This window comes from Giraffa tippelskirchi, chromosome 11 (assembly GCF_054371585.1).
Source record: "Giraffa tippelskirchi isolate mGirTip1 chromosome 11, T2T-mGirTip1v1.2.pri, whole genome shotgun sequence".
Taxonomy (NCBI): domain Eukaryota; kingdom Metazoa; phylum Chordata; class Mammalia; order Artiodactyla; family Giraffidae; genus Giraffa; species Giraffa tippelskirchi.
The window spans coordinates 9,654,894-9,676,937 of record NC_137285.1 but is presented as its reverse complement, the minus strand read 5'-3'; the positions used below and the strand labels follow the sequence as shown (position 1 = coordinate 9,676,937).

Here is a 22,044-nt window from a genome sequence, read left to right as displayed (position 1 = left end):
TTTGTTCAGTTTTCAACCAGCGAATTGGTATTCACCTGTAAGAAGTGAAGTGACTTGCCGACGGTCACAAAGCCAGCAAAAGGCAGGGCTGAGGTTTTACACCAGGACTCTCGCTCTTGACCATGACTCCGACCTTCCATAACCCCTCTGATGCCATGTTCTGTGTTTCTCCAAGCAGGAACCAAGGCTGCTGGTTTGGGGAGAGGGAGGGAGAGCGTGGCCTGCCTCCCCTCAGTTATCCCTTGAAGGGCAGAATTCAGTGCTCGGCTCTGAGAATGAAACCACTGTTGATGGAGTCTGTTCTCAGGGCTCAAATAAGCCAGGAGGCCCACAGAGCCTCATTCTTAGCTTGAGCCCACCCATAACTAGAGTTCTTGACTAATTTAGACTTGGCTGTTACTATTTCAAGTAGCTTCGCGTGAGCTGCCAAATGGGGAAGAGACCTGAAGAAGCCCTACTCTAGGGACTCTCAGGGAGGGAAACTGTCTGACAGAAGGTCTTGGGCCAAGTGCCGGGTGTTGGCTTAAACCACTCTTGGGTCCAGATCTTAATCTCGCTGAGGAAATCAGGCTCCCGGTTGGCTGGAGCCGATGTGTCGGACCTTTCTCCATACTTAGTACCCCACGCCCCTCCACCGCCCCCATAGAGGAAGAAAGAAAGCGTTTTTCCAACATTTACTGGAATGCCTGTTGCCATAGCAATGGTGAGAGGTCAAGGCAGAACAGAGGCGAAGCATGGAGGTCTGGAGCAGGCGGGCCTCTCTCTGCTCTCTAGCAACCGGAAATGGTAGGTACCTCACCGCGGCTGTTTGGCCCAAGAGTCTTAGTTTTGTTTGTTGTTAACCACTTATATTAGTGAAAAACAAACCCACTTGTTTTTTGGCTTGGGCCTTAAGACTCCTTCTCCTGGGTTTTCTTTTTTTTTGGCCACGTGGCATGTGGGATCTTAGTTCCCTGACCAGGGTTTGAACCTGAGCCCCCTGCCTTGGAAGTGCAGAGTCTTGACCACTGGATCACCAGGGAAGCCCCTCTCTTGGGTTTTCTCATGGCTTCTACTTGACCCCATCTGTTGCTTCCTTAAATGTTGGTCCCCGGCGCATCTCCTCTCTGTGCTGACTTGACTGTTCTTTCAGTCGTTGCATTGCATTCTCCCATCCAGCCCCATGGCTTCTCCCTGCCCAGGGTGCCTGCCTTCAGCAGAGGGGTTGTGGAGAGAGTGGGCACTTAAATGTATTGCCACAGCGACTGTTCATGAGACACTGTCCTTGGCACCAGCAGAGTGCTTTTCGTTGCTGTTTTCATCTCCTCTCAACCCCAGGAAAGACCAGTGACTGGCCTGACGTGTAAATAAGAAAACAAAGGCTCAGAGGGCATACGTGACCTACCTGAAGCCACATAGCTGGTAAGTGGCAGACTGAAGACTGGAACTCGGATTCTGTCTAACCACAAAACCTGCGTTCTTTTAACATCATGATGTATTACTTTTTTTTTTTGAGATGGAGTTTTATTATTAAAATTCTTTATTTTTTAAATTATGAGAGTATGATAAAACATTTACAGGAAACTTGGAAAATACAGAACAAGGTTAGATATAGTTCTATATATTACAATTATTTTTTTAAGTAGATAAATTTAAGATTTTTAGTTGGTGTTTCAATATCAAACTCTCAAAAATTAATAGAATGAATATACAGAGAAGTGGAGAAGGAAATGGCAACCCACTCCAGTATTCTTGCCTGGAAAATTCCATGGACAGAGGAGCCTGGCAGGCTATGGTCCATGGGGTCCCAAAGAGTCAGTCATGGCTGAGCGTCTGAGCATCAGTGGTCTCTTAGGCTGTCATCATTTTCTTGTCATTCTTTTTTGTATATTCTGTTCTGCAACAGTGATTTCCACTATTCTGTCCTCCAGGTCATCTATCCATTCTTCCCTCTTAGTTATTCTGCTGTTGATTCCTTCTAGTGTATTATTCGGAGAGGGCAATGGCAACCCACTCCAGTACTCTTGCCTGGAGGATCCCATGGACGGAGGAGCCTGGTGGGCTGCAGTCCATGGGGTGGCTGAGTCGGACATGACTGAGCGGCTTCACTTTCACTTTTCCCTTTCATGCACTGGAGAAGGAAATGGCAACCCACTCCAGTGTTCTTGCCTGGGGAATCCCAGGGACGGGGGAGCCTGGTGGGCTGCCGTCTATGGGGTCGCACAGAGTCGGACACGACTGAAGCGACTTAGCAGCAGCAGCAGAAGGATATAGTAGACTTGAAAAGCACTATGAACCAGTTCCACATAATTTAGATTTTTATACAGTTTTCACACAACAGTAGGATACAAATTCTATTCAAGTTCCCATAGACTATAAACCAGGATACACTGGAACATATCCAGGGACATAAAACATGATGTACTATTTTTAAGAAGGAACCTTTTGAAGGTAGATAACTGAGGAAGCTGGGTGTTGGTTACACAGAGGTTTATTATATTATTCTTTCTCTGAAAAAGAAAAATAACCTTTTAAGGCTTAGTGATACATAATGCAAAAGTATATTTAAAAATTTTATATGGGGTACAGGATGTGAAAAAGATTCATCTGTCTTAGCCCTACCTCTTTAATCCCTAGAGGATAATACAAATGTATTATGTTTGGTGTATATCTTCCATTTTATGTGTATTTATATATATTTATATGTACATATACAGTTCATGGAGTCACAAAATCAGACACGACTGAAGCGACTGAGGTGCACACGTGCATACACATATTTATACATATGTATTTATTTTGCACATGTGCAAATGTGCCTTTAGAATTCCATTAAGGAATTACTGAAAACAGTATATGCAAACAGTATACGGTTAAGACTCCTTAGTTCCACTACAGGGACTGCAGGTTCGATCCCTGGTTGGGAAACTAAGATCCTGTGTGCCATGTGGTACAGCCAAAACAAAAACCAAAATCAACATATGCACTTAAAATGTTGAAATTTCTGCCCTCAAGAAGACGACACAGATGTCCCCACCAGTCTTGTGCTGTATGACTTTGGAATATACCACGAATCTTTTTTGGAAGCAGGTGGGATAAAAGTAATAAATGAATGCTTTTAAAAAAAAAAGAGCCCTCAGCCAGGGAGAGAAGTGACTTGGGAAATTACTAGCTCTCAGTTTCCCAGACCACAGGGCCCGCCTGCAGTCCCAGCCACGACCCGCCGATTCAGTGGATGCCACCTCAGGGAGGCTGCAGGAACGAGGACTAAACTTCCCTGTCTCAGCAGAAAAAAGCCCTGTGATGTCCTGCTTACCTTGGCTGCACCAGCCCTGGGCCCCACCTGCCTGGCCTGATTTGAGGCCGACTGCCTGGCAACTCAGACTGTCCTGGAAAAGAGCCACTGTCACACCTCTTACAGTGAAGAAACTAACCAGTTGAAGGAGAGGGACCTGAAGAGGACTGAGTTGGGGGGAAAGAGAGGCCAGCCTCTCCACTCCTGTCTTCCCGTGTTCTGGCCTAGGCAGACACAGGGGCTGTTATTTACTGCAGTAAATCTCTATTTGCCTATTCCACCAAACAGGGAATGAGAAGACATACTTTTCAAAAAACACTTTTTATTTAAGAGCCTTTTGACATACCTTGGGAAGATTTGGTGAGGAGAGGCAGATTGGAGTTTATAGCCCTGATTTTTCCAACTCCTTTTTAAAAAGAAATAATTACAGATATTTTTTCTTTCTTTTTGGTGTGTTTGCTATTCTCCTAAAGACAATCTTTTTAACCACAGTTTACAGATAGTGATCAGAGAGAGAACAGGCCTCAACTCCCATATATGGCAGTATTTGTTTAAATTTCTTTTTGAACAGAAAAAAGTGATCCAGTCTGAGGTAGCTTTCAAGTTTTTAAGAGATAATAAGGCTACTTTGACTTAGAATCTACCTTCCAGACACAGATCCAAAGTTATTTATTTATTTCAAAGTAAACAAGCAGCCCGTGATCATGTGCTTGTGATAAAACAGCATAGAAGCAGCTCAAGAGTGTTGAAAGAGAATATATCCCCCTTCAGTGCCTTCTAATACTCTGCTCCCCAATGGGAACCTCACTTAATACTTTATATCCAAACCCCTTCCAATTCAGCCACATACAAATATTCATGTACTTTTAAATTTTAAGTGAATGGGATTATATGCCTTGTCTACCTCCCCCTACAAACTTAATCTATCTTTGAGGTCTCTCCATACTAGTACATAGAGACGGATCTCATTCTTTTTAACAGCTGTATGACATGAATAGATGCAACTGTAACTTACTGTAACTTTTCAGTGTTAGAATGGTCCTGCATCTTTGTGAATACATATCAGCTAAATTCCTGGATGTGGAATTGCAAGTAAAAGGGTCAACACGCTTGTCATCATCCCTAAAAAGAGAAAAGCTGGGATCCAGGTAACTCGAGTTCTGGTGCTTCGAGAACAAAGATTCATGGAGCAAGTGATTGTGGGAAATGGCTGTATGCTCACCCCCACCCCATCCATCACCATCTTAATGATTCACAATCAGGTAGCATATTAACAGTTCTGGAAATTCTTCAGTAGCTACTTACTGCTGAGTAGTTTAAAAAGAATTGTTTGCAAAGGGAAAGAGCTTAATTCTCTGTACACATCTTAAAATCCCCTGAACAGTTTGAGAAGTCCCACCCGTGGCTGGGGCAGGTGTGGGGGGGTGGCGGGAGGGGGGTGGGGGGTGGGGGTGGTAATCTCTCCAAGACAGGACAGTGTTTTGATAGGAACTTGACCACATACTGTTTCACCCTGCTGGGCAACTGAGGTGGAGTCAGGTTTGGATTTTATCCAGAAACCAGATGAGGCTTATCAGCCGCTCCCAAACCCCTCATATCAGGTGAGAGGACCCAGCAAGTCCTGCATAAATCCAGTCTTTTGAGGCTAACCGTAGAGAGATGGGTAGAGTTTCACTTTGGCCTGAGCCTAACAGGTGACATCAGCCTAGCAGACACATTTTGCAGCACTGAGGCCGGGGGCCTCCCAACACAAAAGAGAGTAGATCCTGACTCCAGCGAAGGAGCCACTTGGGGTGTAAGAGGGTAGCGTCTTCCCCCCTCCCATTCACCTCCAGTTGATATAACGGTGAATTTCCAAGGCTCAGTGCAGATGTTACCCCTGAAGCCTCTCTCCCACCCCCTAGACCTCACCTGTGTACTCTGGGAGCATTTCTGCTGCCACAGTTAGCAGTCTGGTTTGTCTTCTAGTTCATCCACACTAGGATGGTCAAGAGGAAGGGCCATGTAGTGAGTTATATATCTCACAGTCTTCCCCAACAAAATGGGAGCTCTTCCATAGCACCATGCTGTGCAGGCCTTCCTTCACTCATTCATTCATTGTCAGTCATCATTGAGCACCTGGTGCTTTTAAATTGTGCTGCTGGAGAAGACTCGAGAATCCCTTAGCAAGGAGATGAAACCGGCCAATCCTAAAGGAAATCAACCCTGAATATTTGTTGGAAAGACTGAATCTGAAGCTCAAATACTTTGGCCACCTGATGCGAAGAGTCGACTCATTGGAAAAGACCCTGGGAAAGATGCTGGGAAAGATTGAGGGCTGGGAAAGGAGGCGACAGAGGATGAGATGGTTGGATAGCATCACCAACTCAACGGATATGAGTTTGAGCAAACTCCAGGAGGCAGTGAAGGACAGGAAAGCCTGGAGTGCTGCAGTCCATGGGGTCTCAGAGAGACATGACTTAGCCACTGAACAACAGGCATTCAGTTCAGTCGCTCAGTCGTGTTCAACTCTTTGCGACCCCATGGACCTCAGCCACCAGGCCTCCCTGTCCATCACCAACTCCTGGAGTTTACTCAGACACATGTCCATTGAGTTGGTGATGCCATCCAACCATCTCATCCTCTGTCGTCCTCTTCTCCCGCCTTCAATCTTTCCCAGCATCAGGGTCTTTTCCAGAGTCCGTTCTTCGCATCAGGTGGCCAAAGTATTGGAATTTCAGCTTCAACATCAGTCTTTCCAATGAATATTCAGGACTGATTTCCTTTAGGATGTACTGGTTGGATTTCCTTGCACTCCAAGGGACTCTCAAGAGTCTTCTCCAACACCACAGTTCAAAAGCATCAATTCTTTGGTGCTCAGCTTTCTTTATAGGCTGCCCAAATACAGTGGTGAATACAGCAGACTCAATCCCTGCCCCCTTTCATATTCTTATATTTCTTGTAGCCTATTTCAATGTCTAGCCCAAAGCCTGACGCAGTAGGGTTTAAGAATGGCAATCTAATCGGAAAGCTGATTTTGCACAGCAAACACAGTCATAACTTACCTTCTAGACTGCAGATGAAAGCACATTTTCTCAAGATGCCTTGTTTACATTTTATGTGACAGAAAGTCATTTGACCTTACGAAATATATATGTTAGATGTTCGGGGTGACTTCCGGGGCCAAGTGGAGAGTCCGGAGTACTAAGGTGACCGCCCACCTGGCTGGGGGTGGGGGTCGGGGCGCCAGCGACGCGGCTCGCAGGCCCCGCCACCTCGGCCCCGCCACCTCGGCCCCGCCCCCAGGTCCCGGCCCGACCCCGCCCCCTCTCTCCATAGTTACGGCGCTGCGGAGGCGGCGGCCATCTTGGCGGCGGAGCGATGAGCGGGTCGAACTCGAAGGCTGCGGCCGTGGGGTCGGCGATTGGGCCCGGGGGGCTGGTAACTGGCAAGGAAGAGAAGAAGAAGGCGGGCGGCGGCGTCCTGAACAGGCTCAAGGCGCGGCGGCAGGCGCCCCACCACGCGGGAGACGACGGCATCGGGGCAGCGGTCACGGAGCAGGAGCTGCTGGCTCTGGACACCATCCGACCCGAGCACGTCCTGCGCCTCAGCCGGGTCACCGAGAGTGAGTGCGGGGCCGGCCGCGTCCTCCCCTCGGCGCCGGCCGCGTCCTCCCCTCGGCGCCGGGCTCCGGGGCCCCGTGTCGCCTTCTGCAGAGCCGGTCGCTCGGCGCGCGCGGGGGGTCCACCCAGGCGCCCCCGACTGGCCAGGCCTCGCTGCCCACTGCTCCACCCTGCCGACGCTCCCCACCCTCACCTACACCTGGTTGGGATGGGTCCCCTTGAGCTCGACTGCCCTCCCCTGACTCCGGCCACGCCAGGCTTCCCTGTGGCCCATCCCGGTTGGGCCCTCAGGCCCGGCCGACCGCTCTCCTTCTCAGCTGGATCTCTTTGGGTGGGGACGGACCCCGTCTTGGCTTCTTAACTAGCTCCTCCTGACCCTGGGAAGTGGGCTGCTGCCTCTCCCCAACTCCCTCAGCTCCCAGCTCCCTGCTTTCAGTGAAGTTCCTGCTCAGCTTGGCCCCCTCGACCTGAGCCAGCTGCTGCTGCCCTCTGCCAGCCCAGACCCCTACCTGCTTTCTCCGCGTTTCCCTCCACTCCGGCTCCCCCGACAGCCTTCCCCGTTCCAGCCTGCCTGGGCTCCTGCCTCGGCCCCCTGCCCCTTTTGGGTCCCAAGCGTTGCCCTCGTTGTGTGCAGGTGGGCTCTTCCTTCTTTAAGTTCATTGCCGCGGCGTTTCCTGCCGCATTTATATGTATATAGTGTATATATTAATAAAGTTTCAGTTCCACGTATAAAACCAAAATGTGAATCCTGCTTTTGACACTTGTTCTAGTGATTGAAGAATATGTCAGAGATGCATTTCTTGCATACAATGCAATGGTTTTACACCTTTTATTGATAGAAGAAATATATAGCCCGCTCCCTGTCCTGGTTCTCCTCCCTCTTCCTGTTCTCTTCCAGGTCATCCTCTTGACTTGATGCCCTTTTCTCTTGCTGCTGTTTCCCCCTGAGTTTCCAGTCCATAGGTTAGATCCTGCTTGCCCAGCCCACCTACCAGCCCCATCCTCCAGACTTCTAACTTTGAAGCCCCAGCACCAGCTTGATGGATTAAAGCTGCTCTCCTTTTATCTGTTGACTTGCTTTGGTCAGCAGCTCAGGTGGCCCTCAGGAAGCTGGAGGCCACCCCAGGGATGTGAGGATAGCAGTTTGAGGGGATGGGCCTTGGTTCAACCTGTGTGAAATGGAATTCCCATCTTCTAAGACAGTTTTAATTTGATTCTGAGTATTTTCATGTGTCCCATTTTCAATCACTCTTTGGCTTGGGACTGTCCTTTGCACACCTGAGTGTGTCTTTAGAAGGTCTTGCTATTCTGTTCCACAGAAACATTGTGAAAAAGCTGCTTCTGTTCTGACCCAGTTGTCACCAGGGCTTCTGAAAGCACGGAAATGCTCACCACCTCGCCTTTTCTCACCTCTTGCTTTCTCCTGATAGTAAGGGTGAATCCAGCCGCTCGTGCCTGACGCTAAGTGGCATGCTCAGAGGGCACTCAGGCCCTGTGCAGGAACTTGAGCTTGGTGCCATTGCTTCAGAACACCTCCGCAGCCTCTTGGAGAAAGTCATAAGTCAGCTTGGTGACCTCTGGATTTTGTTGCTTTTCTTAAAGTCTGTTGCATTCAGCAGGGTATTTATTGAGGCCCCTGTAAAGGTGCAGAACCAATATCAGTGCCTTGGGAAGTTACGGAATAATCAGTTCAGTTCAGTCGCTCAGTCGTGTCCGACTCTTTGCGACGCCATGAACTGCAGCACGCCAGGCCTCTCTGTCCATCACCAACTCCCGGAGTCTACCCAAACCCATGTTCATCGAGTCGGTGATGCCATCCAACCATCTCATCCTCTGTCGTCCCCTTCTCCTCCCGCCCCCAATCCTACCCAGCATTAGGGTCTCTTCCAATGAGTCAACCCTTCGCATGAGGTGGCCAAAGTATTGGAGTTTCAGCTTCAACATCAGACCTTCCAATGAACACCCAGGATTGATCTCTTTTAGGATGGATTGATTGGATCTCCTTGCAGTCCAAGGGACTCTCGAGTCTTCTCCAACACCACAGTTCAAAAGCATCAATTCTGCGGCGCTCAGCTTTCTTCACTGTCCAACTCTCACATCCATACATGACCACTGGAAAAACCATAGCCTTGACTAGACGGACTTTTGTTGGCAAAGTAATGTCTCTGCTTTTAAATATGCTGTCTAGGTTGGCCATAACCTTCCTTCCAAGGAGTAAGCGTCTTTTAATTTCATGGCTGCAGTCACCATCAGCAATGATTCTGGAGCCCAAAAAAGTAAAGTCTGACACTGTTTCCACTGTTTCCCCATCTATTTCCCATGGAGTGATGGGACCAGATGCCGTGATCTTAGTTTTCTGAACGTTGAGCTTTAAGCCAACTTTTTCACTCTCCTCCTTCACCTTCATCAAGAGGCTCTTTAGTTCTTCTTCACTTTTTGCCATAAGGGTGGTGTCATCCGCATATCTGAGGTTATTGATATTTCTCCCGGCAATTTTATTCCAGCTTGTGTTTCTTCCAGCCCAGCGTTTCTCATGATGTACTCTGCATATAAGTTAAATAAGCAGGGTGACAATATACAGCCTTGACGTACTCTTTGTCCTATTTGGAACCAGTCTGTTGTTCCATGTCCAGTTCTAACTGTTGCTTCCTGACCTGCATACAGGTTTCTCAAGAGACAGGTCAAATGGTCTGGTATTCCCATCTCTTTCAGAATTTTCCACAGTTTATTGTGATCCACACAGTCAAAGGCTTTGGCATAGTCAATAAAGCAGAAATAGATGTTTTTCTGGAACTCTCTTGCTTTTTCGATGATCCAGCGGATATTGGCAATTTGATCTCTGGTTCCTCTGCCTTTTCTAAAACCAGCTTGAACATCTGGAAGTTCACGGTTCAGGTATTGCTGAAGCCTGGCTTGGAGAATTTTGAGCATTACTTTACTAGCATGTGAGATGAGTGCAATTGTGCGGTAGTTTGAGCATTCTTTGGCATTGCCTTTCTTTGGGATTGGAACGAAAACTGACCTCTTCCAGTCCTGTGGCCACTGCTGAGTTTTCCAAATTTGCTGGCATATCGAGTGCAGCACTTTCACAGCATCACCTTTGAGGATTTGAAATAGCTCAACTGGAATTCCATCACCTCCACTAGCTTTGTTCGTAGTGATGCTTTCTAAGGCCCACTTGACTTCACATTCCAGGATGTCTGGCTCTAGGTGAGTGATCACACCATCGTGATTATCTGGGTCGTGAAGATCTTTTTTGTACAGTTCTTCTGTGTATTCTTGCCACCTCTTCTTAATATCTTCTGCTTCTGTTAGGTCCATACCATTTCTGTCCTTTATCGAGCCTATCTTTGCATGAAATGTTCCTTTGGTATCTCTAATTTTCTTGAAGAGGTCTCTAGTCTTTCCCAATCTGTCGTTTTCCTCTATTTCTTTGCACTGATCGCTGAGGAAGGCTTTCTTATCTCTCCTTGCTATTCTTTGGAAGGGAATAATCAGTAGCTCTTAATTTTGCCATCTTATCGGAGAGTCAGCTTGTACAACACGAAACAGTGAACACAGCAGGCAGTATAAGATAAAGTACCAAAGTGAACTGTGGAGAAGATGCTCTCAGGAGCCATGGTGGAAAGAAAGAAATGAAATCATCTTTGGTCAGTACTGTCTTGATTAACAGATGAAGCTATTGGAGGCTCCATTTCCCTTTGGCCTCACGCCTTCCCCAGCGAATCTGTCCAGCCACCTGGGTGGGTATGGCCCACCACCTGGTTTTGTGCAGCCCACAATCCAAGAATGATTTTTACCTTTTCAGATGGTTGGGGAAAAAAATCTCTTGGGACACACGGTTATATAAAATTTGTATTTTCTTTGTCTGTGAATAGTTGTGTGACTGCATTTGTGCTACAGTGACAGAGTAGTTGTGATAGTGACTCTGTGGCCTCAAAAACTAAGTTACTCATTTTCTCACCCTTCACAGAGAACGTTGGCTGCTCTCTGCTTTGCGGTACAGCCAGCAAGTGTGCACCGTGTTCACCACTGCGTGCGTGCACGTGTGCTTGCTCAGTTGCGTCTGACTTTTAGGTCAGCATAAATGTTTTTAAATGGATTTCTCAAAAAGTTCTGTCGTGTTGTGACTTCTGATGACAGGTTTGTAGGTCATTTTTGAAGTGTTTCCAAAGAAATTCCCTTCTACCATCCCTGTTTCTAAGTATTAAGATAATCTTCCACCTAAACCAAGTCCAGGCACTTTTCTCCTTTCTTGGATCTCATAATTCTCTCCACGCAACTTTTGCCTATAACATAAGAGGAAGTTTTGGGGTATATTTTAAGTGAATTATGTAAGAAAAAAAAACAACCCGAGTTTGCTTCACAACTTGAGAAAGAAATGGTAGTTTTGGAGGATTATTTAACAGCATTGGTCTCTCTCTCATTTTCAGATTATTTATGTAAACCCGAAGACAACGTCTACAGTATTGATTTTACCCGCTTCAAAATTCGAGATTTGGAGACAGGGACAGTGCTTTTTGAGATTGCCAAACCTTGTGTTTCAGGTAGGTCTCAGTATCGTATCAACAGTAGTCAGTTGACCGTTGGAGCACAGTCTTTGAGGCTTGAGTTTTTGCGTGCCATCTATCCTGTGTCACAGACGCCAGCAAGGCCTGCCTCCAGGCTTCCTCCTAAAGCCTCGCCTTCGCCTTCGGGCTTGAAGCTGCCAATGTTTGTTGAGTTTCTACTCTGCACTGGTTATTGTGTTTATGTCAGCTCTGGAATCCTCACACCTCTGTTAGGGGTTATTATCCTTATCTTACAGATAAGGAAACTGAGGCCCAGAATTTCCAAGTGACTTTCCTAAGGTCCCATGCTCTTTGATCTGACCGTGTCACTTCCACTTAGGAAGGAATCCTTGAAATGAAAGTATAATGAGGAAAGCCTGCCCGAGCCTTGAGTCCTGGGGACCCTCTGGAAGGGCGATAGGGAGGCTTCCAGTCTGCATCATGAGGCAGTCTCTTTCTCCTCTCACTCCCTTTCCATTGATAAGTGTCTCAAATTTCCCAGTTAGTCCCGGTTTGGATTTTAATCTCCAGCATTATCTGGATGAACAGAAGGCCTAGGCCTGTGAACTCTTTTGCTTGGGACCCCTTCAGTTAGCCTTGAATGAACACTGCTTGTGGTTGTGATGTAGTTCCAGGGCGCTGCATTTCTGACTGGGGGACCGCATGTAGGTCTGGGGAGCATGCACTGGAGATTGAGCGCCCCCTGGAGTTTGTTTTTAGAACACCAGCCCAGATGGTCCAGAGTTGCAGCCAGTCTGTGTTAATGACTCTTTTTGCCAAGCTTTTCACATCTATTTGCTATTCAGAAAGAGCCTGTAAGTTTGGTAAGACAGCTGTTAGTAACCAAGTAAGTCAAAGGCTTTCATGAAAAAGTCTCAGCCAAGACTAGAGCACCCGTCTCCTGACCCCGCTTGAGATTCCTTGTGCTGCTGTCATCCCTGACTGACCAGGGCACTAAGGGCTTGGGCTTGTAGGTACTTATCTTGTATTGGGAGGCTCAGGGCCACCTAGTTTCCTGGGTCTGTACCATTCGCATCTCTAAGCCTCCTATCCTTGTTGTGTTAAGATGTTCCCAGGACCCAGGGAATACCAGGGCTACTTCCAGTGTATGGATTTGGATGAGACAGGACTGAGAGTAGTCATTTCAGTACAAAACTGAACTGTCACAGGAAGGTCAGCATCAGACACTGTAAAAATACCTTGATTTTCAGCCCGTCCCATCTTAAAGGTTCTTGATTCACTAAGGCTCATGCTGAACCAGAGCCCTCCTGCAGCACTTTTCTGGTGAGCCCGAATCCCCGAGATCTGCTCTCTGTTTCTTTCTGTATCCCATAGTTGGAGCCAGGGCTCTGGAGTCTTTACCTTTGAACTCCCATTCAGTCTGGTTGTCCACTGCTCTTGGGATGTTTGATGCTAAAAAAGACTTCTCTTTTATTGTACCTTTGTTCAACTTAGATCTGGGAAAAAATGCTCTTGCTGGACACTGGGTGGCTACTAGAGAGGGCGCCAACTCCTGGTTCACATTAGAATGTTTGCCAGTTCCTTTTACAGATCCTTCATTCGTGGGTTCAGGAATGGGCTAGACCAGAGCCCATCATTACTGGTGTGGACATCTCCTTTCTTGGGTCCCCTATGTTGGTTCATGGCCCGTCTGCTTCATGCTTCACCCTTTCCCAGATGGTCAGAGTGTTGGGCCTGGTATGGCCTGGGATAGGCAGCAGTCCAAGGAGGTGCAGTTCCCCAAGGCTGAAGGTCACTGTCTTTCATTTAAATAGCAGAATTATTTCTAGGGATTTGTCTTTGCTGTGTCAGAAATTTCTGCATTCTTTGAAGGTGGCTTCTCGATAGTTTCAACTTTTACAGCCTCGTTATTTTGCTTAGCAGCAAGCACATTAACTTGGTCAACAGCAGACCTGGTCTGTATAGCACAGACTACCTCAGGGGCCTGGTACCCCGCTGGTGTTTCAGGTTTCAGCGTTAGGACATGGCCCAAGGCCTCAGATTATATAAAGGGCAAATAGCTCATGTTTAAGAATAGGCCTCGAGTCTGATGGGCCTGGATCCATATCCCTGCTCCCTCAATTTACTATAGGCTCACTTTGCTTTATTGAACTTCACAGATAGTGTGTTTTTTTTTTACAAATTGAAGGTTCATGGCAACCTTGTATTGAGTAAGTCTGTTGGCTCCATTTTTTCAACAACATTAAAAAAATTTTTATTAAAGTATAGTTGATTTACAGTGTTGTGTTAGTTTCTGGTGTATAGTTACACATATATATTTTTTCATTTTCTTTGCCATTATGGTTTATGTGTGTAGCATATTATTGTATGTAGCAGCATTATTTATTTTTTGCTATGTCGCGTGGCGCTGCAGGATCTTAGTTCCCTGACCAGGGATCCAACCCATGCTCCCTACAGTGGAACCACAGAGTCCTAACCACTGGACCACCAGGGAATTTCTGGCAGCATTATATTCTTTTTTTTTTTTTTTAATATTTATTTATTCAGTTTACTTCTTTGGCTGCTCTGAGTCTTAGTTGTGGCATGTGGGATCTAGTTCCCTGACCAGGGATGGAACCCTGGGGTTTTTATTGAAGACTGGGGGGGACTTTGGACCCGAGAACTCACCTATCTGGGCCTGTAAAGTGGAGATAAAATGAAGACAACACCTCCAGGGTTGTTGGGACCCTGTGAGGTGTGCAGGATGGAGCCAGGAATCCCACAGGTGCTCAGTGAGCACGGCCGGCCTGCTGTGGGTGTCGGCACCCCTACTGGTCGTGCTCTTTGCTGAGCCGGTGTTCCGTGTGCCCTTTCAGACCAGGAGGAAGAAGAGGAGGAGGAAGCGGAGGCAGGCGGAGATGTGGACGTCAGCGCAGGCCGCTTCGTCCGCTACCAGTTCACACCAGCGTTTCTCCGCCTCCGCACCGTGGGCGCCACGTGAGTCCCGGCATCTCCTGAGGGGAGCACCTTCTTCTGGTTCACAGAGAAGAATGTCCTCTGTTGGGTTGGGGTTGGCTCTAGTGGAGGGAGGAGGCAACAAAGCCGGGTTCATGGAGATTGTGTTTCGCAGGGTGGAGTTCACGGTGGGAGACAAACCTGTGTCAAACTTTCGGATGATCGAGCGGCACTACTTCCGGGAACGCCTGCTGAAAAATTTTGACTTTGATTTCGGCTTCTGCATCCCCAGCAGCAGGAACACTTGCGAACACATCTATGAGTTTCCCCAACTTTCTGAGGATGTCAGTATGTATCCCCCGACTTGTGCAACATTCTGGATCTTTCAGCTTAGCAGGAGTGGACCTTGAAATGAAATCCATCTGGTCTGGCAACCTCGTTGGCAGAGAAACAGGGACCCGATGGGTCTCGAGTCACTTGACCTCAGGCTTCTCATTTCCTCTCGCTCCTGTCTCATGTTTCATACTCTGGCTCTGCTGGCAGTGGGACTCTGAAGGTGTTAATACAGGCCATCCTTTAAGAAGCCTGCTGTGGGGAAGGGTGTGATGGAGGGAGATGAGAGGAGATCCGGACCCTCCCCAGGGCGCCCATTCCATACACAGCCAGTCACAGTTTCGCTGTTCTGGACCCCATTTCCTGCTCAGCACTGGGCTGGCCCTTTGCTTCCTCCTTAATCAGAGCTATGTGTGAAACTGTGAGCTGAGGATTCTTGATCTGAGGACCACCTCTTTCTCATTCTCTGCCAGTAGAAGGGTCATGAGATAAACTGTCAGAATAGATCAGGCAGAAAATAGCGAGCTGGTCAAGGTCTGGGAGCAGGAGTGACAGAATGGAAACAGGGTCTTATGAAGAGATGCAGGGAGGAAGACCTAGGGGAGGCACCAAGCAGGGAAGGCCAGGCCAGGGAGGAGATGGACTTGATGACAGCGGACGAACCGGCTGTATAGTCCTGTGGCTTCTGCCTGGCTCTCTCATGTTAGCATTGCCTGTGAGTCATGAGGGGATGTTGTTCTGGAGCAATGAGGATACAGTGGGATCCTGTGAGTAGCGGTGGAGTTTAGTTGAATTGTGGGCAAGGGTCTACATACACTGACCAGTTTTCTCAGAGTCCTAGATCCTTGAAAGTGTTGTTTTCTGACAAGTGTTCTGTGCTTGTGCAGCAGTGCTGTTGGCAGGTAAAGTGAGGATTGATGAGGAGTGGGCAGGGTGTCAACTGCATCCGCTCTCATCATGATCCTATTTTTAAAGCCCGCTCCCCAAGGTGGGCTGGAACATGTTGAAACTTGCAAGCGAAGATTAAGTACAGCATTTCAAGTTCTCTATCAAAGGCCAGCCATCTAACTTTCTTTTCTTGAAACCAGATAAGCTAAAAGAGGATGGGGGTCCGTCCTCTGGATGTGCGCTAAATAACTTCGGTGAGTTCAAAGAACTTGAAGCAGTCAACGCACCTTTTGAGAACTGTAGTCAGCGACAGCGTTTCCTTCAGAGGATTCAGAATAGCACGTGATCACTGACTCAGAATCAACCAGGGGTGGTGGCTCACAGCTCCCTTGACCCTCCAGTTATAGTTAAAGACCTGGGGCAGCTGCCTCAACACACAGAGGATTCGAGTCTGGGTCCCAGGACAGGCTTGCCTTTGCAGGATCGTCGGCAAGTTAACACCATGCGCCATCTCCAGAGAAGACGCCTTGCCCCCTGCACTCGTGCACACCTAGCATTCCTTTGTTGTTAGGGTGCCTGTGGGTGGGCCCAATGAGGCACTGCTTTCTAAATTTGGACCAGAATGTCTGGAGGTGGGGGCCAGAAGCACCAATCAGCTGCTTTGATGCATGTTGGCAGACGGGCGAGCTCCTTTCCCTGGGGTTCTGACTGAGCACCAGGCTGGCAATGGCCACGGAGGGCCAGGCCCAGCGCTGGTGGCTTCCTGCTGTGAAAGTGGATTCTACGCGCCCTTCGGGGCCTCTGTGGTCCCAGGTCTCCCCAGCTTTCCAGGCCTGGCTCCCTCTGTTCTGACCTCATTATTCTTTTTTTTTCTATGTATAATTTTATTTAATTTATTTTTTAATTAATTTATTTTAGTTGGAGGCTAATTACTTTACAATATTGCAGTGGTTTTTGCCATACATTGACATGAGTCAGCCATGGGTTTACATGTGTTCCCCATCCTGAACCCCCCTCCCACCTCCCTCCCCTGACCTTGTTATTCTGACAGCACGTGCTCACATATTCAGGAAGGGCTGGTTGATGACAGCACGTGCTCACATATTCAGGAAGGGCTGGTTGATGCATTTTTGTGTGTGGGTGCTCAGTTGTGTCTGACTCTTTGCAGCCCCATGGACTGCAGCCCACCAAGCTCCTCTGTCCATTGGCTTCTCCAGGCAAGAACACTGGACTGGGTTGCCATTTCCTCCTCCAGGGGATCTTCCTGACCCAAGGATCGGACCTGCGTCTCTTGCATCTCCTGCATTGGCGGGCGGGTTCTTTACCACCGAGCCACCTGGGAATTTAGAGGGTATGCTAAGTTTTTTCCCACCTGGCCCACAGGGCAGACTCACACATAACTCTTTGCATTTTTTCCCTTCTCCTAACTTGCAGTTCGTCTGATGATTGAAAATCCCTATGAGACCCGTTCTGACAGCTTTTACTTCGTCGACAACAAGCTGATAATGCACAACAAGGCCGACTATGCCTATAACGGAGGCCAGTAGTGGTGGCCAGAGCAGACGGGGAGGTGCTTTGCTGTGGCCCAAGGTCCTGGCGCACGGAGGTGGTTGAAGCTGCTGTCTGTCGACACTTATCTGGAACCTGGCCCCAGGAAGATGAGGCTGGGGTGGCAGTTTCCTGTGCTCCAAGAGAGGTGCCAAGCAGTGATGTGTCTCTTTCCCCCCGTATTTTTTCCTCCCTTTTCCCCCTGCCCCTTAGGTCGCAGAGGTAGTAAAACTTAGGATAAGACTCCTGGAATCCAGATAGAAAGTTTATTTTCCCGGCTCCTCCAGGATGTCCTGACGAGCCTGGGTCCCTGCAGGCACAGCTGTACCAGGGAGAGAAGGCTCTTCTGTAGGTTCAGGGGCCCTCTGCGAAGCTGAGATTCCGCCCTCACCTGCAGGGCCGCCGTCAGCACACTCTGGCCTCAGCCTCAGCATCGCCTTAACCTGCCGGAGAGGACCTGGAACGGAGCAGAGGGGAGGATCGGGCGGGAGTTGAGGCAAGGGGGTGGGCAAGGCTGCCCAACCTAGGGAGCCGCTTACTGTCTGACTTCCGGGATCTTGGCTGCTCCTCCTGGGGCGCCCCCGAGGTTTCAGCCTGGCCGTGCCTTCCTGTTCTCCTTACAGGTGGAAGACGAGCTTGCTCTGCTTCTCCCAGCTCCTGCCTTTTGAGTTTCTCCTGAAATCGAATGTGTCCGTTTTCGCTCTGGGAACTGTAGTGTCGCTCGAGGCCAGCATAGGCCTCGTTGTGTTTTTTTTTATTTCTAGGCTTCTTGTGGGGAGGTTTTACAAAATGTCAGGGGTGCTCCCAGCGTACGTGATGTGTGGCTGGACTTCTCCAAGTACTGATCAGGCTCCCGCAGCTCCTCTGGCTCTTGTCCCCTCTGCTTTTGTACTGAAGCTGCTCTGGAACCATCCTGGCCGGTCCCACCTAAGTAAGGCGGATTCTGGTCCTGTGGACCGCTAGTCGGAATGGTCTCGGTGTTGGGAAAGGGGAAAATGGGCTGAGGTGGCCTGGCAGAGACATGTGGTCTCCAAAACGTGTCTGCTGGCGCTTCCCTCAGGCCCTCATTGGACAGACTCTCCCCGCCTCAGCTCCCTACCAATGGTGTGGGCAGATTTAGGTGCTCAGGCCAAACTCCTGCCCTTCTGATGAAATTGTTGCCATGGCCAGGGCTCAGCATTCATAGGAAGGTTGCAGCAGGAAGGGCCCAGGCACATGGTACTTCTGACAGGAGCACTGTCTCCCCGGTGTTGGGGAGAAAGGCCAGGCGGGGCTGGGAGAGGCGGGTCAGCGCTGTGCCACAGGTGGACCTGGCCTTTCGCTGCCCCTTGTTGCACCTTGTTTGGTTTCGCTGCCCCGTGTTGCACCCTGTTTGGTTTCGCTGCCCCGTGTTGCACCCTGTTTGGTTTCGCTGCCCCGTGTTGCACCCTGTTTGGTTTCGCTGCCCCGTGTTGCACCCTGTTCGGTTTCGCTGCCCCGTGTTGCACCCTGTTTGGTTTCTAGAGTGTGAGTGGCCTCAAACTTTGGTCCAGTGCTGTGTGCCAGGGCAGAGTCTGGGCTATGCCAGAGGCTGGCACCTTTCTCACTGAGAGAACCCTGGTTCATGCTGGGTGCCGGCCCTCGACCCAGCCCCCAGGGAGGAAGAAACTGGGCTCCCTGAAGGGCAGGCTGTTCACCCCAGACCCGATGAGCCCCAGAACTGGAGTCGGCTGCAAATCCAGGTGCCGTAGGCGTGGCTCCGTGTCCCGTCCCTGGCGGACAGACATTAGTACTGCCTCTTCACCTTCTCTCTCACTGGGGTGCCTTCAATAGATCTGAGTTCATTGGGCTTCGGAGTAACCCCTTCTCTCTGTGACAGAAGCCCCGTCAGGAGAGTTTCTGCTATTAATTATTATCTCAGAAATGGTTTGGAGCTGCCCAGAGCTCTGTTCAGGAGAGCGTGTCCCAGGCAGACCACGTCTTGCGGGCTCGTGGGCTGTCCCTCACCTGCAGTGTTAGCGGTTGCTGGGAGGAGAGCAGGGGCGGGGAGGAGGCCGGTGTTGGCTTGAGGAGTGCTGCACCCTGTTCCCAGGAACTTGCCTTAGTCTCACTGGAGACCACTGTGAGGCCGAGTGCCCACTCTGTGCTCGGCAGGGTAGGGATTGGTCCCCTTCCACACTTGAAGGTCTGGTGTCTGTACCTGGGACTCCAGATTCTTGTGTCCAGCTACTCAGGAAACCTTGAGAAGCATCTGTGGTGTTAACTAGGATAAGTCTGAAATTCACCCTTCTGTACCCGAACTGGAGAGAGAATTGGAAATTATACTTTCTCTGAAAGTAGCTGAACTCATCAGAAGCTGAATCAGGAGGCCATGGCGTTGAGAAGTCTGGACTGTGGGCAGCAGTTACCTGTGGGCACTGGGGCGGCAGGACAGAGACTGCCTGCCCAGGGAGACGCACCCTCTCTCTGTTCAGAGCTGGTACCGGTGAGGCAGCTCCTGGGGGGCACACATCCCAGCAGACCGGCTCGCCCAGCTGTGGCCAGAGGGCCTGCCGCCTGCACCCCTCCTGCTCCTGTCTTGCTCCTGTCCTCCTGCCCTGGAGGCTCCTGGGAGAGCACCTTTCTTTTCCTGTGGCGCCTTTGGGCTGAGATGCCCTTTCAGCTTCTGCAGAGAAGACCGTGGTTTATTTTATTCTATGTTTTAAAGAGTAAACAGGGAATAAGTAAAAGTAGTTCTGGGATAAAGTAGGTCATCCTCTCCTCATATGTCAGCTCATAGCTGTCTTGCAGGGAATGCAAGTTTTCAGGGCTTTGCAGGACTTCCTGAAGGCACTCACAGTCTGTGGGCCACCCGATTCTCAAATACGGGCAGTGATTTGGGGGTCTTGGAGCTCTCCTTAGACTGGAGAGTCTTGACGTGGCAGTAGCTGGGGGGATCTTCAACTTGTTTTTTTAGTGGAAGCGGGACTCATTTCTGGAATGGCCTTAATAGGCTGTGTCCAGTGTACCAATTGGGTGTCTTGCCACCCTTGATACTCTTAGTTTAGTACTCCCAGTGTACTCTTAGTTTTTTGCTGTAAAGTCACTTTCTTCCTGGTGGCTGTTGTCACTATGACATCAGTGAGGTTGGGGAATGGGGACCGTTCTCAGAATTACAGCACAGATTCAGTGTCTGTGGGTGAGGACCCCTGATGCAGAGGGAGCCACTCTACCTGGTGAAGGAACCTAAGTGTCGATCATGTTTCTCACATTCCATGTCACGGAACATCTTAGGCACAAGAAGGATCTGATGGAGGTGGATTTACCCCTTGTTGTACAAAGGATCACGTAAAGTCGTTGAACTTGTGAAAGTCTATTTTTTTCCCCCTGTAAATCTGTTTTTCACAGAATATAAGAAACGTCAATGACCAAATCTGTCCTTCCTGCCTTTCCCCTTCACCTAAGATCCTCATTCCAGTTTGTATTGTCTTTGTGTCCAAAGTAAACTGCGTGACTTATTTGTATAAAATGTTATTTTATACAAAAAGACAGTAATAAAAGAAAGATTTTCACAGTATATGTGCCCTCTCATGTCTCCTGACTGGGCCTCTTGCTTCGCAGGGGGAGTAGGAATGGAGTGGGGTTGGGCTCTTGAGTTTCTTTACGTGGCCTTTCTGTAAATATTGGTTTAATGAGTAGCGCTGGTTTCTAGAGTGATTAGGACACAGTATTGTGCTTTAGGTTTCATATGTTTTTGCTCTACATTTTAATGAAATGCTTGGAGAATTTAAAATGCATATATATTTTAAAGTTAGGTTCATTGAGGTGTGTTTTAACCATACCTCATTTAAGAGTAAATTCAACCCATTTAAGAGTATGATTTGATGAGTTTGATAAATGGATACCGGATCACAGTCATGATAAAGGACGTTTCCATCACCTCAGAAAGTTTCCTTGAGTTCCCGGTGTCTGCAGCCAGTTCCCTCCCTCAACCCAACCCCTTGCAACCAACTTCTGATTCTTTTTTGAAAAACATGCATACTTTTAATATAAAACTTACATCCATGTTTAAGGTCACAAACAATGCAAGTTAAAAATAACTCTGGTGTAGACAGTTTGTGGCACCTGAAGGTCTGTTGGCTTCTGCCTACAAACACTCATTTATTTTCCCCTTCTCTTCCTCCTTTTCTTCTACCCAGGGCTGGTGCCCAGGTGCAGTGGTCAAAGGTGAGGAAGCCTCAGAGGAGCATTTGCCAACAACAGTAAATGTACTGTAGGTGTAGAGGCTTTGTTTTGAATACATTTCTTTTAAATGCAAGGTAATATAGAAGCACCAACTCAGTGGACATGAATTTGAGCAAACTCTGGGAGATAGTGGAGGACAGAGGAGCCTTGTGGGCTACAGTCCATGGGGTTGCAAAGAATTGGACACGACTTAGTGACTTAAGCAACAAAACATTTGAAGGACTGCCACATCTTTTAATAGATCTTCAGAAAGCAGAGCAAGTTCTGGTTTCAGCCTGTGCTGCGTCTGTCCTGGAGACAGATGCCTGGCTGAGTTAATGGGAGAAGAAAGGCAGCTGGAGGGACTGGGTTCCTGGGTGCATGTGGGTGGTGCCTGGAGCCTGTGGAAGTCTGACTCACACCTGGGCCCATGGAAGATGCTTGTCAAGAGAAATCACTAATTTTGGGGGGCAGGGTGAAGGGGTCCTGACAAGCTAAGGACAAAATGCAGGGCATTAGGGCATAGCGTTGAAGGCTTCTGTTGGAGGGGTAGGTGGGGTGCTCTGCTCCACAATTGGGAGTGAGATGCGGGACCACAGAGGGACAGGGAAGCAGCAGTGCCACCCCACCTTCACAACCTCCTAGCACCCCAACTCCTTAGGCCAAGATAATGAGCAGCAGCGTAAGACCCTTGACCCACTTGGGCACTCACAGGCTAGTAGGGGACTTGATAAGATTTCAGATGCTACCTACCAGAAATAAATAAAACAAT

At 48.8% G+C, this 22,044-nt stretch overlaps 1 protein-coding gene across 1 annotated transcript; it reads left to right on the top strand.

Moving 5' to 3' along the window:
- Window positions 1-6,599: 6,599 nt before the first annotated feature.
- Window positions 6,600-20,625, top strand: UNC119B (unc-119 lipid binding chaperone B). Its single transcript, XM_081546184.1, has 5 exons — window positions 6,600-6,878; window positions 11,310-11,423; window positions 14,243-14,363; window positions 14,497-14,669; window positions 16,977-20,625. The coding sequence occupies exons 1-5, from the start codon at window positions 6,635-6,637 to the stop codon at window positions 17,087-17,089; spliced, it is 765 nt and encodes a 254-aa protein (XP_081402310.1). The 5' UTR covers window positions 6,600-6,634; the 3' UTR covers window positions 17,090-20,625.
- Window positions 20,626-22,044: the final 1,419 nt, after the last annotated feature.